The sequence below is a fragment of the Copadichromis virginalis genome, linkage group LG15 (genome assembly GCF_057382275.1).
Source record: "Copadichromis virginalis isolate Kocher_CV1m ecotype Utaka linkage group LG15, C_Virginalis_male_GT1.1, whole genome shotgun sequence".
Taxonomy (NCBI): domain Eukaryota; kingdom Metazoa; phylum Chordata; class Actinopteri; order Cichliformes; family Cichlidae; genus Copadichromis; species Copadichromis virginalis.
This window is the reverse complement of record NC_140632.1, coordinates 944,959-962,577: the sequence shown is the minus strand read 5'-3', so window position 1 is coordinate 962,577 and position 17,619 is coordinate 944,959. Positions and strand designations below refer to the sequence as shown.

The 17,619-nt window shown below is 48.5% G+C and overlaps 1 protein-coding gene across 6 annotated transcripts in view; it reads right to left on the bottom strand.

Annotated features, from left to right (window-relative positions):
• Positions 1-7: 7 nt before the first annotated feature.
• cdc42bpab (CDC42 binding protein kinase alpha (DMPK-like) b) overlaps positions 8-17,619 on the bottom strand; it is a 71,656-nt gene continuing 54,044 nt past the window's right edge. Inside the window, exons 18-44 of one of the 6 annotated variants that reach the window (XM_085431265.1) lie at positions 17,245-17,350; positions 15,113-15,237; positions 13,960-14,065; positions 13,559-13,707; positions 13,382-13,473; positions 13,054-13,130; positions 12,828-12,875; positions 10,915-10,953; positions 10,451-10,570; positions 10,079-10,159; positions 9,895-10,000; positions 9,669-9,805; positions 9,377-9,516; positions 8,780-8,861; positions 8,347-8,566; positions 8,039-8,101; positions 7,686-7,939; positions 7,452-7,576; positions 7,161-7,375; positions 6,902-6,999; positions 6,110-6,194; positions 5,610-5,733; positions 5,251-5,368; positions 4,905-5,022; positions 4,658-4,815; positions 3,847-3,921; positions 8-2,712 (exon numbers count right to left, since the gene is read on the bottom strand). In XM_085431265.1, coding sequence (XP_085287391.1) covers positions 2,581-2,712; positions 3,847-3,921; positions 4,658-4,815; positions 4,905-5,022; positions 5,251-5,368; positions 5,610-5,733; positions 6,110-6,194; positions 6,902-6,999; positions 7,161-7,375; positions 7,452-7,576; positions 7,686-7,939; positions 8,039-8,101; positions 8,347-8,566; positions 8,780-8,861; positions 9,377-9,516; positions 9,669-9,805; positions 9,895-10,000; positions 10,079-10,159; positions 10,451-10,570; positions 10,915-10,953; positions 12,828-12,875; positions 13,054-13,130; positions 13,382-13,473; positions 13,559-13,707; positions 13,960-14,065; positions 15,113-15,237; positions 17,245-17,350 — 3,193 coding nt within the window. In that variant the 3' untranslated portion in view covers positions 8-2,580. The remainder of the gene's footprint in view (positions 2,713-3,846; positions 3,922-4,657; positions 4,816-4,904; positions 5,023-5,250; positions 5,369-5,609; positions 5,734-6,109; positions 6,195-6,901; positions 7,000-7,160; positions 7,376-7,451; positions 7,577-7,685; positions 7,940-8,038; positions 8,102-8,346; positions 8,567-8,779; positions 8,862-9,376; positions 9,517-9,668; positions 9,806-9,894; positions 10,001-10,078; positions 10,160-10,450; positions 10,571-10,914; positions 10,954-12,827; positions 12,876-13,053; positions 13,131-13,381; positions 13,474-13,558; positions 13,708-13,959; positions 14,066-15,112; positions 15,238-17,244; positions 17,351-17,619) is intronic. The other 5 variants (XM_085431260.1, XM_085431261.1, XM_085431263.1 and 2 more) reach the window with 5 other exon arrangements.

The following is a 17,619-nucleotide window of genomic DNA, read 5'->3' as shown; positions in this document are numbered from 1 at the left end:
CACTGAGTGTATTTGTAACAGCCCTCCGCTTTATTGAAATACATCGGAGTCAGGTTAATATAATGAGTTCTCCACGTAAGTGTGGCAGCCGCTTCCATACATTATTTTTGTTTTGACCTTACACCTTAAATATTTTTGTGCAAAAAAAGAATCTACATCAGCTGTAGTGGGTTATCCTCAGTAAAACACCCAAACCGCTCCAAAAAGAATAAAACGACAAACTGAAAACAAATGATTACATCTATAACATGCAAAACTGTACAAATTATTACAAAGCAATCCTAGAAAACAAAGTGGAATATGATACGAAAGAGCAAAACAATATAGAAGGTACTGGAGATAAGACCTCACTGAAATGTAAAGGCGTTTCCATTTCTTTAAATTGCGGCACTTCGGCCGTGAAGCCACCTGTCACCCAATACTCACTGCCGCCTCCACCCGAGTCACATTCCCTCACTTACTGCTGCCCATCCATCAAATGAATCAAACGCACCTCGATCGCGCTCATCTGACTGAAAATTTGTTTCCTGAGTTTCCCCTTCTCGCTCTCTTTGAACCGGGACATCTAGGATCAGATTTTCTGCACAGTATTGGCCAAAAATGAAAAACAGACGCCGCCTGGCTAACACCTCACACACCGGCTCGTCGTTCTGCAGATGAACTCGTCGCAGGAACGAAGGAGTCACTAGCTTAAAAAAAGTTCTAAGATATTTGGAGTAAAACCAGCTGGGAGCTCTAAACCTCTCTTCAAATTAAAAAATAATAAAAATAAGAACACCTGGAATGAGCTGTTTGCAGCTCTTTGCTGTGTTTCCACAGGGGGAATGACCACTGAAGAGTTTTCCCTTTCTGACAAACAGGACGAGTGGAATCATGTGGAGCGAGGCTAAAACCCTCTGTGGGTTCTTTGATGCCACGCCGCCGTGTCCCTCGGGTCAAAATGCCTACAGGAGATGAACAGAGGTAACAGGTTTTTGGCTGTGAATGCCCTGCTCTGCAGCCAGAAGCTGCCACACCGTTTCCCCCTCTTCTATTTTTTTAAAGGCCTTTCCACTGACAAAGGAAAAGTAAAGTAGAGTAAAGTAGAGTAAAGTAGTGCCGTGGAGGCGGCTCAGAGCTCCGGCCCTGTTCAGGTCACACAACAACAACAGGCAGAGGTCATTTACTCCATCGCCTCCAGAACACAAACCCAGGTGTGACTTCCTCGCACTGTTTACATTCTCGTTTTTTTTAAATCCCTCCTCTTACAAATTTTCACGAGTCATTAAAACGTTGGTTGGAACGAGCAAAGTCGCGGCGCCTCCCTGTTGTGTCCGTATTTGGTGAAACAGCTCATCTCAGCGACCTTTCAAACACTGCCAACAGTCAGAGGAGCACAACAAGGCAACAACCGCCTGTGTGTGTGTCTGTGTGTGTCTGTGTGTGTGTGTGTGTCTGCGTACAGGCAGCAGTGCCGATACACAAGTCAGCTTTTTTTCCCCCCACTCATATGAAGTGGAGGGGAGGGATGCGCACACGTCATAGAAACAACATGAAAACAAACAAATCTAAAATAAATCAGTAAAAACAAAATAAGTGGTTTTAAAATGGCTTCGAGTGCGAAACAACCCGGAATCACTCCAAACAAAAGCGGGAAAATAAAGGAGGAGTTTTCCGCCCCGTGTAGTTCTCTATAGTATTTTCCTTATCATATATTACTCTCTACTCTGAACCTATGTACATGACTGTGTCGGGAGTTTTGGCTGGACAACGTGGAGCGTCCACGACGGAGGACGCGCACCCCTGATGATGTCGTTCGCTCTGGGGAACCGAATGAGTTTGTCGTGTGATGTCACAGGAGCCGCTGTTGGAGCTTTTTGCTGATGGTGGAAATTAAAAATGTTATAAAGTCGCTGCACTTAGTATCAGGAGCAAAAAATAAAAGTAATTCCTTTTTTTATCTTTTTGCAGCACCCAGAGAGAAAGCAGGTGGGGGGGTGGGGGGGGGGGGGGGTAACTCCACCCGTCTGCTTCGCCCACAAAGCAGCAGAGCCCCTTTCCTCGTCTATGATTGATAAATAAATTAAAACACTGTCCCCTGAATCCCGGCGGGTCCTATGTACAAGTACAAACCTTCTGCTCTCAATAATATTTCATCTTCTTTTTGGATTGCATCGTGACTTTTTAAGAGTCTCTCAGTGAATCTCGACAAGTTGACCAAAAAGAGCCAAAATGGGAGCTTCCTGTTCCTGCATCACCTGCCCGACATCACACACACCTTCTCTCTCACACACTCACACACACAAGCCAAACATCAGCACCCACATGTACACCACTGATAGCATTTGATAGCTTGTCCCTCGCTGTCTAGCGAGTGTTTCGGCCCCACTGTGGAAGAACGCTGAGACACAGTGCGGGGGGGTAAAGTGGGACTTCTTTGGGAGGGAGTGGTGGGCAGGAGGTGCAGTTCTCTGGGCAGTGAGGGAACAATATTCAAAAAAGGAAGAGTTGGAGAATTTGGAGTCCTGTGCTGTCGGTGGGTGGGTCGTTGATGGGTCAGTCGGTGGGTGGGTGAGGGGGGTCGGATGGACCGCTGGGGGCTCATGTGTCCCAGCCCATCCTTTCTGTGCTCTCCAAGGACAGGGACTTGGTCTTGTGTGGGGAGGCCGGGCTGGGAGGGCTGCTGAAGGTGGAGCTGTTGGAGGCCGTGGAGTGGCGTGGGGAGTCCGAATCCTGGAGGAAAGAGGGAAGAGTTGGAGAAATTAGACGATCCCTTCCACAAAGTAAACTGGGACGTGTACGACAGATGAAGCTGCGCCTCTGTCTGCTCCTAACAGCTACTGATGACGAGTGCTTGCTGCACATGCACTGCTCATTAATCTGCTTTTTGTGACGGCGGGGCAGACAGGAAGCCAGACTGAGTGACGCTGACCCGCCCCCGCCTCGTCTTCCGCTTATGCAGATGAACGGCTCGATTGACTAGAAATGATCAGCTGAAGGAAAACAAACATGCAGGCAGGCCGAGCTGGTGGTGTGTGTGTGGGCTTGCTTCACCCTTGTACAGCGTGTGAGGCTCCTTCCAGCTCACTGATGTCCTGGGTGTTTCATACACTGTGTAATGTACGTTTCTTACAGTTCACCGATCCAATCGTCTATTTATATCCCATCTAAACACACCCCACCTATAAAACACTAAAGAGCACAGTCACACTACGGCTACACGAAGCACAGCTGCATGAGTCCGTGTAGATGGGCAGCAAAGGCGCAGCTACACTGCTCCCGCCCACATCGACCTGACACGCTCAAGCATGCACACTCTTGTTCTCTGTCATGAGAGAAGTTTTTTCCTTTGTGTGTGACGGCACAGTCTTACAACCAGGGGCCTCCTGGTGGCACCACCAATATAACGAGGAAACATCATGCATTGAAAACTTGTGTGGATTATCAATGCCAAAATATTTATGTTTATTCAAGTTTGTGACATCGTTCCTTTACCATGTATTCATTTCCCATCACCTGCTGAGTAACCAGAGGTCTGGTTGTGCTCTGAGCTGACAGCTCCTGGTTAGGAAACATGGGCAGGCCATCGGGGGGCAGTATGGAAGCACACATGCTCTGTGATTAGCGATGGTGAAGCAGCGCCGCGCCACTCCATCGGCAACGAAAGGCGATGACACGAAGGCCAGATGGTGCAGCTGAGAGATGCAACGAACCAATCAGAGGCTGCTGATGTGACGGCGCTGAAATGGTGCAGCGAAGGCGACTCAGTGATGTGTGTGTGTGTGTGTGTGTGAGTGTGTGTGTGTGTGTGTGAGATACACAGTGACACGGTGCTCTCAGTTGTGTGTTTGCAGCTGTTGACGTTACCTTCATCTTACTAAGCAGGGTCCTTAAAGCCCTTTTCAGATCGGGGGTCTTCTCCGACGGTGAGACTGCCTGCCACTGCAGAGGAGAGTTCAGACTCAGCGCCCAGCCCACAGACAACATGCTGGGGTGGGGAGGGATGAGGGGAAAGGGAGGGGGACAGGCACGAAGCAGGGAACAGCTGAGTTAGGATGGAGGGAGGCGAGATGGGGCAGGATGGAGTTGACAACGTCCAATGGGAAGGGAGGACCAGCAGGGGGAATGACAGGGGGACTGGGGGGGGGGCAGCCGTCACCCATAATTGCGGTTTTTATTTTTTTCCTGTACTCTCGATCAGAGTCACTTCATGCGAGTGAAAACAACTTAGAAGTGATGTTGCCGGAAACCATTATGAGCGATGTTGCACCACCAGTGCCAGACTGGAGTCTGATTGGCTCTCATCCGACCTAAAAGCTAAAAGCAAGAATCACGGCAAATACGGCCTCTGCTGACATCACAGGGAGCTAACACCTGCGGAGCGATGGGATGAGGAGCGCGGCCTGCAGATGTCGGGATGCTCGTGACTGATGGAGGAGTTTGGTTCAAAGGGGAGTACAGGCAGTTTCTGCTGATAATGTCTACCTGCTAAAGCTCACGACAAGAAAACAGCCGTCTCTATGTGGACGTCATACGAAGCTGATGTTTGATTGACACGATGTTGCAGGTTCGAGCCAACAGCCAGTAAAAACTGAGTTATTTAGTTAATGTTTGTTTGGACGAAACACTTTGTTTAATACTCAGAGTCAACCTCACATGAAGCTGCACGTTCACTGACCTCTCTGTCGAACTGTGAGAGCGGAGCATCACCGCAGTCCACCCCTCCGCCAGAGGACAGGGAGCTCTCGGAAGGAGAGGTCATGGTCTGGCGTTTGGACCCGTAGCTTCCTCCTGACAGCTCCCTGCGCAGAGCGCTGCCATTCTGCGAGGACGAGCCTGCGGAGACGAGAGGAGGCGGCGGACATGAAGCCACAGACAGACGAACCTCCCCGAACGTGAGCTCTAACACGACTTCCGGTACTCACGTATGCCCAGTCCGCTGCTGGCACTCATGGAGCGGCCCGGCTCGGCCCGGTTCTTGGTGATGGAGGGAATGCTGACGGAGCCGCTGAACCCCGCTCGGCTATCCTGAACACGGACGTTCTGGTTTAAACACGCAGAAAACACACACACAGAGTGCAGTGCGGGGGGAGAGGAGTGAGGAGGGTGCACGTAAACACACACACAGGGCAGAAAAACATGATGCATGCTCTACAGACACACAACTCAGGACCAGACAGTGTCAGTGTGGGGGGGGGGGCTTCAGTATGTCAGGGATGGCACGCTCACGTGACAGGATAAGGAAGCATGTTCGTGTGTTTGCACATGTACCATGGGCAGATCCTTCAGGATCTGGATCCCATCTCCTGGTCCCATGTGAGCCACGTGGTTGAAGTTGGTTGGATTGGAGATCAGTTTGTTCCTCATCTCGGGATCTCGCAGCATCTCTCTGGAATCACAGACACAGGATCAGCGCGTCAAAGACAGCAACGAGGTTTTTCCTCCCTACAAGGATGATGCTAATACGGCTGGTTCAGTTAAAAATACAGATCGCAACCATCGGGCACAGGCCATCATCAGCATTGGAAAGCAGCTCAGAGTAACAGAACGTGGTGAGAGCAGCTTTGGGGAAATAACGGCGAATTCTCCGAGAGCTCCCGGCGGCGAGTACAGAGCTTCAGGTAAACTACCTCCTCTGCTGAAGTCGCTCCTCTTCGGGCACTCTGAAGGAGTAGCGTCTCTTGTTGTTCATGCTGCGCACCATCTGCTTCCGGCTGTTGTCTGACGTCTCCGGGACGACCAGCTCGTCGCCCTCTGAAAGATCAACAAAGATCATCGTTTGGCTGCTGATGCTGGACACAGATCAAAACCAGAGGAAGATTCAAACTGGCAACACAGAGGAGCGCTTGTTTTTATGCGACTTCCTTTAACTTATTGCACGTGACACAAACATCAGCTGCTTCCATCTGTGAGGGTCGTGATGACGGCCCAGCGCACACCTGACCTTTGTCACGCTGCAATTCGGTCTTACGCTGTCATATAAGCAGCTCACATCAGCTGGATCCTGACCTGCCACTGCAGTACTTTGCAGGTAATCCTACGCTTAATAATAAAGACATTTAACAGCAAAATGCTAAAAAGAGACTGAGGACGAATTCTTCACCTCACACGGCACAGAGAGCGATCTTACCGGCCATCTTGTTCCTAAAGTAGATAAGGCGCACGGTTTCCAGCCCCAGCAGGTTCAGAGAGCCGTCCACATTCAGAGGTCGCATCTGGAGGGGAAGAGAGATTCAGACCAACGTGTGAGTTTAGTCCCTGGAGTCACCTCACACACACACACACACACACACACACACACAGACACACACACACACACACACACACACACACACAGACACACACACACACACTCACAGACACACACACACACACAGACACACACACACACACACACACACACACACACACTCACAGACACACACACACACACACACAGACACACACACACACAGACACACACACAGACACACACACACACAGACAGACACAGACACACTCACACAGACACACAGACACACTCACACACAGACACACACACACTCACAGACACACACAGACACACACACAGACACACACACACTCACTCACAGACACACACAGACACACACAGACACACAGACACACACACAGACACACACAGACACACACAGACACAGACACTCACACAGACACAGACACACACACAGACACACACACAGACACACACACAGACACTCACACACTCACACACAGACACACACACTCACACACAGACACTCACACACACACTCACACACAGACACTCACACACACACACACTCACACACACTCACACACACACAGACACACACCAGTGTTTAATCTGTGATCTGTGCAGCCATCAAAGGTCAGACTGAGCTATTTCCAAAGCTGCTGAAGCTTCGGTCACTTCCACACCGACCTTTTTGACCGGGATGGTCTGAATCCACTCCATGGTGTTGACATCAAACACGTCCACGGCGTTCTCGCTGTACACGGACAGGTAGGGGGCGTTGTAGCCTGAGGAACATAATACAGCAGTTTCACTCTTTCAGATAAAAAGTACACAAACAACATCCTGTAAGAGCCCAACAGTCACGCTGACTTGTATAAGCGCAGGGTGACGGCCCGCACACACGTGTCGCATTCACACATCTGTGTATCAAACTGCGCGCACTCACAGGCAGCGATGGGCACAGCCGGCCACATGAGCTCCTGCTGCCGTGACCTGCGGCCCTGCGAGTCCACGTACACCCCGATGGCACTGAAGCACAGCAGCAGCTCCTTGCTGGAGATCTCCACGGCACAGAGGGCGTCCAGGCCCTGCTGAGGGATGAAGGCCAGTGTGTGGTCCTCAGCGTGGAGCAGGCTGACAGGGGACATGTCCCCATGGACACTGTGGAGGGTTTCAGGAGCACAAAGTCAGACTCATGTACGCTGAAGGGGAGCGCAGCTGTAATGATGTAAAGTACCTGTAGCGCATGAAGCCAGACGGATAGCCCACACAGAGACGCTCACTGAGCAGACCCATCCACTGAACCGGCCCCGGGGCCTGCAGCTCCCGCAGCCGACGGTGACGCATTTTACTCTTATTCACCTGCAGGAGTGTCATCAAGTCACATCAAGTCACATCAAGTCACATCAAGTCACATCACGTGAGCAGTGGCAGAAGCCTCGAGGGTTAGCGAGAGTGAGCTTTTTCTCACCTCGTAACATATGATTTTATTCTTCATGGCCACGCAGAGGCAGGTGATCGAGCCGTTGCGGACCGGACCCGACACGATGGTCTGGCAGCCTTTCGTCTCTGCCAGCTTGTAGAACTCGGTCTCGCGGCCGTCCAGGGCCTGCGAAGGGAAGAGGCGGACGTGGCGGTTCCTGCCGGAGATGACCGCCAGCAGCTGCTCCTGGAGCATCAGGTCAATGTGGTGCACCTTCTTGTTGTCCCCCACCCGGATTATCTCTGAGGACAGAGGGAGGAGTGAGGGAAACGAGGCAGAAAGCAGAGGCGACACGAGTCGCACAACCGGGAACACACCAAAAACACCAACACAGATCCTACCATCTTTGGTGACATGGATGACAAAAAGGCCTTCCTCGTTGCCCAGGGCGACGCGCTCGTGATCTGAGAGTGAAACGAAAGAGGTGAGACAGCAGCGCTAAGGAGAAAGACTGTACTGAAAACTTTCAGCTGCTTTCTTTGCTGTCAAAACGCTCGACAAACTGCTGGGAGGGTGTTTGTCTGACAGCAGGTAACAGCTGTGATGATTAAACGGTGCATTTCTAAAACACGACCGCACTCGGCTCAGACGACAACACAAAGAGTTTGTGGGTCGCCATTTTAACACTTGCTGAGGGTTGAGCGCCCACCTATGATAGCAGCAGACTGTGTCGTCTTGATGAGGGGCAGGGTGCTGTCGTAAGCCTCCTTGGGGACGTAGACGAAGCGCTCCTTGAGCTTGTTCCTCTTCAGGATGCGGTGGAGCTCGTTGAGGAGGCCCACCCACTTGGTCCTCTCCTGGTCGCTGTCGGCCAGGATCAGGATGGAGGGCTTGTGGCTGCTGGAGGGGGACAGCTGGGACGCCGTGACCTGAGGAAAGAGGAGGATGATGAAGGCTCGCATTATGTGTTTGAAAGAGATTTTGGCGTTTGATGCATCTCTTCTTCAAGTTCATCCAGTTGTCATAATATGGTTCCTTTGGCAACGACATCCAAAGCAAGACAATCATTAGAAACATGACTGTGCACACAGCCTTGACCTTTAACCTCCAGGAGCCGCTTTACGGCGTGGACAGGTACTCACTCTGAATATACAGGGAATGTCCTTGCGGCTGGCGTGGATGACATCAGAGGCCAGGACTGAACTGACTGAAAACTCTTCATCCCTGGGTGAAAGATGGAGATCAGTGTTTACATTTCATCGATGCTCGTCACTAAAGGCCGCAAGTCCAAAACATTTTGAAGAAACTGTTAGAAATGTTCCCGTCACGGCGCTGCAGTTAACAGGCGCTGCTTATTTCCACATGCACGACAGAGCAACAGATGCACTATTGTTTATGTCTAACCCAGCACGAAGGGTGGAGGTGGTTGCAAAGCAGCTTGCAGATGCCCATCGACTGTAAGCGTGCTACGGACTGGAAACCAGCTGATGGCCGAGCTCCACTTTATTTTAACGACCGATTCATTTTTCTCTTTTTTAAATGAATCTTTGGGCTTAAATGTGTCAGAAAACAAAGATTTCCATCATAATTTACTCGCGTGCGTCTGTAAAACACGTTTTATCCAAACACAAAAGTCACGTTCTGGTGACTTTTACTGACATTTACTTAGAAACTACAAACTGAAGCAGGCAATTCTTCCTCTAACGCTTAAAGCATTTCTTAGTTTCAGGAGTTCTTACCTCATGTCTATGACTTGACTGACGACCACACTTGGCTGTGTTGCTTTTCCTTCTCCCAGTTCATAGAGGAACAATTTAAAGTCACAGACCACAGCCATCGCCCTCTGCCAGCCCTTTTTCACCCCGGTTGGTTTGGGCACCTGCAAACAAACAGATCTGTGCATCAGTGCGATCAGTCCTGCATCTCACGAAGCGTCCGCGCCAACGGTTTCACGTCTAAACAGCGAGGATCCTACACACTGCAGACATTTGCGTTCTTTAGAGCCTCGTGGGTCTCTGAGGCTTCACTCACCCTGACGTGTCCTTCGTAAGCAGTACCGATCCCCCTCTGAGGGTCGATGCCCAGCGGGCCCTTGGTCTGGTCCTGCGGCACGGGGCACACAGCTGGAGCTTTGTCCGCACACGTTACATGGCAGGAAAAGTTGCATACTAGAAGCACAGAGGGAGACGGGTCAGGGCTGTGACTGTAGGAGTACTGAATCGTGTCAAACACCCCCGTCCGTTCCTCTCGCGCTCACCTTCGCACGTACAGCCTTGACGGATGAGCCCCACCATCAGAGAGGTGCACTGGTTACACTTGGTGGGTGTGTTGAATGTCTTCACTACAAACTGATGTGCTTTGGGCTGCAGAGGACATAACGAGCGGTTAGCAAACAGAAACTTGAGCCGTGGTCGTTCAGCAGCGAGTAACCGATGACCAACCTTAGGTGAGGAGCGCCCGATACTGCCATAACCTCCTGAGCGCATGGTGGGCGTCTGAACTGAGCGAGGATGATCGATCAACTACGTGAACAACAACACAAAGAACATCATCACTGTTTCGTCCTATAAAAAGAATCGTTGTGTCGCAAAGAACAAGCTTGCTGGAGCTTCAGGATCACACAGATGTTCAGCCATGAGAAGATCATCGCCATGCAGGACAAACGAGCTGCCAGTGATTTTTCTGATGTTTACTTGCTGCATAATATTTAACCTCAGTCTGAAAGCACTGGCGGCTCATGTGCTGCTGGTCAGCAAACGAGGCTGAGACCCTGAAGCTGTGGGTTTCTTGCCCAGATTTAGGGAATGTCTAACCTCTATTGGCTCCATGTCACTAGCCATGGAAGGTGAACGAGAGCGGGGCTTAAGGTGGGACTTGGGGTCATCTTCCCGAGACGGCGTGTTGGAGGGGGTGAAGTTATCCACAGAGTCCACCTGTGGAGAGAGAGGACAGTAAGAAAGGTGCGACAAACGGGAGGAGAGGGAGGAAGGTGTAAAAGGAAGGCGACGAGGGAAAATGAAGAAGAACAGATTAGTGACACAAACCACCTAGCCAGCATTCATGCTAATAGGAAAGGGCTGTCACCATAATACACACAGCAAACACATTCACTGAGCTTTCAAAGCACAACAGTGTCACACATGCATCCACCAGAAACCATGCAAACAAAGCACCTGCAGCACCACAGACAGGCACAATCGGACAAATTCAAACACCTGCCATGCAAACACACAAATGAACCAGCGTGACAAGACTACACATCTGTGATGGTGCTTACACGTCTGCCTTTGCTAGCTGGGCCGACGGACGGCGAGTGCTTCAGTGGCAGGAGGAGAGGCAGAGACACAGATGAGTCAGAAAGGCTGAAAACATCTTTAAACAGACTCAGAGAGACACATGAAAACGGGAGAAAAGGCTGTTCTACATTAGACCCATGATTCCCGACCGATGCAGCGTTTCCTCTGCAGCACAATGAAACTAATAGAAAACCATCGATTTACATTTCTAACAGCTCTAGCTCATGATCCACCACACCTGGATCCATCAGCTTCTGCTCAAACATTTTTCAGTTCAGTCGCTTTGTTGAATTCAAGCTGCTTGTTTCAGTCAAATGAACTGTGCAATATCACACTGGGGCCACACTGGGGCCACACTGGGGCCACACTGGGGCCACACTGGGGCCACACTGGGGCCACACTGGGGCCACACTGGGGCCACACTGGGGCCACACTGGGGCACAGCGAGCCTGGTTGGGAAGCACTGCATTAGATTCATGTATCCATGAGGCTTTGTGCTGCAGACATGGTGGAAACGTACACGTGTAATATGGAAGGAGCTACTAAGGAAATGCAGCACAGAGAACAGCGACCGGCCTGACTGGAAAATACTTCAACTTTGTGAATAATGTTGTTTTCTCAGGTTCTCGCTCTAGAAAGCCAAAGTAGAGCCAGTCCAGCAAGCATCTAAATACAAGGACTACAAGAACTGTCCACCTTCACAAGTGTTCATACTAAATACTGAATTAAACTATAAAGCCGTGTTATTTTCTTAAAGCAGGTAAAATGAATCTGACTGGAAACAATGAAAACATCTGGTTTTAAAAGTGGACGTGTTCTGCAAACTCCACTTTTCCCCGTTTGTCCTCAGTGTGTTTAGAGAAGCTGCCACAACATTATTATTCCCTCGCTGAGCAGCTTCAATCCAAAACGCTCTCATGTTAGCAGCAAACGTGGAGGTCATGTAGCTTCTGAGGAAGCCAGACGCAGCAGGTCCGGTTTAGCCTGACGTAAAAACTGCAGGCCAGCGCAACACAGTCAGAAGATGTAGACTGGAAATCAACTACTGTTGTGTTTTCATGCTGCCTTTGGTGCTGCAGCACAAACTGACTTTCTGTCAGCCCTCGACACTCGTTTACTTCACTCTCACTGCCTGGGCTCGTACTCGCCAACCCTCCTAATTTCAACTGTTAGAGACAAAATGATTCTCTGACGTCCTTCTCGACTACATGAAAAGAGAAAGACCAGCTGCCCTGCAGGCAGCTCCGTATGCGTCCTGCTCTCTGTCGCCAAACTCAAAGGATTGTGGACTTAGATATGGTACAAATAACCAGTTATTAGAGTTTTGCATTTTCTGGTTAGTGTTTTAATTCAGTTTAGCTTCAGTGGATTTTCTTCTTCCACTTTAGTTTTTACTGTTTGAAAATGTTTTATTTTAGTTTTTAGTCTCAGATTTAGCTCATAGTTACACAAGTTTTAAAGGGCAGCTGACTCAGTCTAGCAGACTCAGTCTCCACAAAACACGTCCATCAAAACCTCTCGAGGCAAGTTTTTTTTAACCAAACTAACAGAAACTAAAAGGAGAGCTCGTCTATATTTTCATTTTATCTTTCAATCACATGTAGTTTTAACATATGTGAGCTGAAATGTGAAACCCATCCTGTGGAGCCACTTTTAAATCATCTTGTTATAAAAGCACAACAGAGTTTCCCTTCTTCAGATAACAGCGAAGATCCACGTCTCCATACAGTGACACAAATCTACAGTCTGCACATACACCATCTCATCTAGTTCATATGCTCAGACCTACAGCTACTGTTGCACACACACACACACACACACACACACACACACACACACACACACACACACCCACACACACACACACACACCCAACTAACCAAGATAAACTTACATCTTCCCAAAACTCAATTAAAGAAGATGAGGATGAGGAATAAGAATCCTTGTGTAGCAGGAAGTGATGTGAGGAAAACAAAAGACAAAACAAAAATAAAAACTGGTGAAAAATAAATAATGAAAGCGTGAAGAAAACATCTTAATGGAGAGCAGAGAATTGAAAGTCATGGATTTGAATCTTTCAGTTGTTGTGCTCGTAACCAGATTTTCTCTGTAATGCTTACATCGAACTGGTCGAGAGCTGAGGTGGGGGCGTTGAGAAAAGCCAAGAAGGAATTCTGGGAATCCTGGTGCTTGACACCTGTAGTCACAGGACAAACAACACAACCATTGTTAAGAACACAATATCAAAACATCAAAGGGTGACTTACACGAGTCACAGGACCGCCTCAAAGAGCTGGGGCGCAGATTCATGAGCCCCAAGCAACAATACATTTGTCTGTACACATTAAGAGTCCCGAGCGTCTGATTGCTGCATAACCCTCCTGCAGTGTGATAATCTCCAACGGTTTCAGTGCACAGCGCCCACTCAGCCACAGCACGCGTGCTCACCTCGCCGTAGCCGCAGCTCCTCCGTCTCCTTTTTCAGACGCTCGATCTCAGCCAGCAGTTCCTGGTTTTTACTTCCAACTTCCTGCAGTTTACTGATCGATCAGACACAATGATACGTTAGCTGTCGTTTAGCAAAAGTTGGTTTAAGTTGTTTTTAAAAAAGTTCAGCAGTCATACCATTCTGTGGAAATGTTGTTGGCCTTGACTTTGTTCAGCTCGTCCTGGATGCTCTGCTTTGCCCTGATCTCAGCGTCCAGGGCCGACTGCAGCTCCAGGCGCGCAGACATGTCCAGCTTGGCCAAACGCCGCATTTTCCACGGCATGTCCTGAAACGGAGACAGAAGCAGAAACTGAGCGAATCACCAGACAGAAAGGGACTCACCGCTGCTCGACTTACCTGTCAGTGTAAGAGTGAAAGACTGGCTTCTTTGATGATATTCATTCACTTTGGCTTCATCATTTTAAAATGTATAATCACTGAACTAGTTTCTACCAACAACAACAACAACAACAACAACAACAAGAAGGGATTTCCTTTAGTTCTGCAGCAGACAGACGACGTGTTTGTGTTTATTTACCGTGGCTCTCGCTCCCAGGCTGCTGCTTCTCAGCCCCTCCAGCTCTTCTGTCATCTTAGTGGCCAGAGCCTGCAGGTAGCCCCGAGCATCTTTCTCATCACTCACCCTGACACACACACACACACACACACACACATTACTACAAATGTAAACACATTCCATGGGTGTCAACTTTACCATAACCATAAAACCAAGAGTCTAAAGCCAACACTAACACACACTGACAGCATATTATTATTTATTTTACATATAAAGATGTATCTCTCTGTCAGCACTGATGGGCTGTTTGAAGCTCTCTACAAACATCCTTCAGTGGCAGAATTGGAAACACACACACACACACACACACACACACACACACACACACACACACACTCTGTAAACGCGCCTTTTCACTGTATGCTCTTCAGGTCCTGTGACCCGTATCACACTTAACCATTGCTTACACATCATTCACCACACGCACCAACACAAAACAGACACACGTTCAGCCTGCAGGTGAGTCGCTCACTAACCCTGAACACTCAGGTAGAATAAACTGACGTGTTCACAGCACAGACTTACGCTGACGCTAACGTAAACATTTTCTGGCGCTCACAGAGCGCACACCACACACGTTTGACATTCAAAAATCAGAGTTCGTGTCAAGTCGTGAAAGGATGTTTCATTCATTTTGTTTTTACCTACAAGTGATCCTACTTCCTTATTTAGCCCCTGCAGTAGCAAACCCCGGCCACCAGGGGGCAACAGTGATCCCTACATTCCTCTAAACCTGCATACCACACTCAACACTTGTACTTACATGTCTGAAGTGTGTGTGTGTGGTATGTGTGCTATGTAAAGACTTTAGGCTTGTCCAACAGTGAGAGGCTGAGCAGCTGGCGAGGTGTCAGCTGCACTGAGAAGTGATCTGAGTGGAAGGCAGGGCCGAGCAGCTCTGATCTGCAGCGGCATGTGAGAAATGCTGCAGTTATACTCCAACAAGGAACCCAATCCACTACGAGACAGAAGCGTGTCTGCTCGCACTTTGTCACACTGAACATAAACGTCTTTGAATTGGCGCTTTAACATCAGCGGGGGAAAGCGTATGCCTCAGCAAGTATCTGGGACATTTGAGAAAGTTGCAGTGTGCATATATGAGCGTGCGTCTTACCATTGGATGATTTCTGTGATCTGGGCCTCCCAGTGAGCTACACTCTCCTTTTTATCAGCCAGCTCCCTCATCTCATCCTCCAGCTGCCTGTTGGAGCTGCTCATCTTCTCATACATGGTGGTTAGCTACAGGAATGAGAACAAACGTGGGGGGAGGAGAGCATGCTATTAAACACAATATTGTAAAGTGTCAAATCACAAAGCTGTCAAAGTCTAACGCCTGGTAAACGAACTCATTACACACAGTTTGCCATTCGTGTTGTCAGTGAACATGAGAGGCTCGGGTGCTCGCGTAAAATTAATCAGCGTGTTGTTGAAGACAGACTTTATGATTCAGTCCCAGCTGCTCCATCACACCAGGACCACGCGTGTTCCTCACATGTGAGGGTGAGATCCTCTGACATGAGGTCAGCTCACTGCTCACTATATTTGTGGAATGAGGAAAGTGGGATAGTTTTGCAACTGGTCTACAAGCTGGTTTCCAGCAAACACAAATGTCAGTGTTGTAAAGAAGCTTTACGTCACTGACACTGTGACATTCTCCAGCATGCAAACCTCTGGGGGCAAATCCACCAGCTTAGGCATGAAACATGCTCGACACACCCCTGACCTCATGTTACTATGAAAACGTCCAGAACGACACAGATGTGACAGATGTGCAGCTACTCGGGTTTGGAAATGACCATCGGATGCCAGGAAATCATGGATGTAGCCATTAACGAAGCAAGCTCTACAAAATACTTCATGCTGGAGAAAGCAAAGCATGTCAGAGATTCTGTCTCATTTCTCCCCACGACTTCTTTAAATGGGCGTTTTACACTTTGTTCTGCTTAGATGAACAGAGTATAAGATAAAGAAGTTTTGAATTGTGAATAATTCTGTCTTAAACCAGACGTTTCAGTTTATTCTGATAGAGCACCTCTGATAAACAGCAGGTACACAGGATGACCATATATGGATATCTGCTCTCTTTGAGGTCACACAGAACCAAAACCTTTGTCTCAGATTTCCTGCACATACACAGACCTCAATATCTGAAACAGCAACATTGTAACAGTGCAAATGACCAAAGCGATGCTGAGACTCGCTCAACTGTGTCTGACTTGTGAAAAGGCAGAAAGATGCACTTTTTATTATCAAGCATCTCTCTGAAAGTGAAATCTCTCAGTACAGTAATGTTTTTACCAGCTGATAACGATTGTTAGTTTTTAATGAGTTTATTTTTAACTGCAAGTCCAAGAACATGACATTGACGATGCTGAGGCAGAACAAGAACCTCTGTGGGGAGACAAACGATGCTGATCAATCACATCTGCCTGCTCTTGGAGAAGAAACTGCAGATATTCCTGACCAGGGTCCAGATTCCTTTTTCATTTCTAACCATAATGTTTGCTGCTAAAACAGTTCGCGCTGACAATGGATGATGTTCTCATACTGGGATGTCTTTTCATATTTATTCACTGCCAATTTCATTCTGTCAACAGCTGACACTGAACGCAAACAGCTTTTCCTGTGATGTTTCTTTGATCGTGGAAATTCAGGCCGAAAACAAGGATGGAGGTCAAATGCAGTTGGAAAGTTGGACAAACTGAACACAAGTCCAGCCCACAGGTCGTTTCACGAATGGTGCCGAGTGAAGACGAAGCAGTTTGGTGTGAACTCTGGAGCCTCCTTTGAAAGGTGAGACGAGTCAAACAAGAATTTTTTTTACACACTTCAAAACGTGCTGAAAAGGTGGTGGTGGAGCTAACGCACACGCAGATCGAATCCATCTTTATCAACTAACAAAACACAAATAAGTACAGTGATATAATGTCAGAATGTCTCCTGCTTATGAGACATTGTTTAAAACGAGGGCCTTTCTGAACTTGCAAAGTCAACAGAGCTCAGTCCAGAGAGTCATCCCATCCACTGTGGAGGCGGCGACGGCTGTTTTTACGCAGGATATTGAACAGTGATTTCTTTGGCATTGGCGGGAGAGCGGGGGTGGAGGAGGAATGTGATGAAAGAGTTTGGGGTTAGCTGGGGTCAAAGCGCTGTGTTGGTGTGTGTTGAGAGCTCACTAAAGACTGACAGAGATGACCCAGGTTTGTGCGCTGACAGTCACTTTGTGTATAAATAAAGATGTGGCACCTTGTCGAGTTCACTGGACAGCTTCTTGTTTTCTTCAGTGAGCAGGACTCGCTCTCGCTCGTACTCCTGCTTGTACTCGGTCTCAAACTCCTCCCGCTCGCTTTGGCTGGACGGGGAAAAAGCACACACACACAGACTTACTGTAAAACTTGTGACTTTGTATAAACTTACATTTATTCCCAACCCACAATTTATAAATGCAAAACTCCATCTGATTTCTCGCATTTGTCATTTTAACATTAAGACCAACACGTCTGTTGGAGCTCTCGTGTAATTCCTCCCACATCTGTCCAAACCTTAGATCAAACACCGAGATGCATTATTCAGCCCAAACACATTAATGCAGCTAGGATCTGATACAGTGCTGCGTTTGAA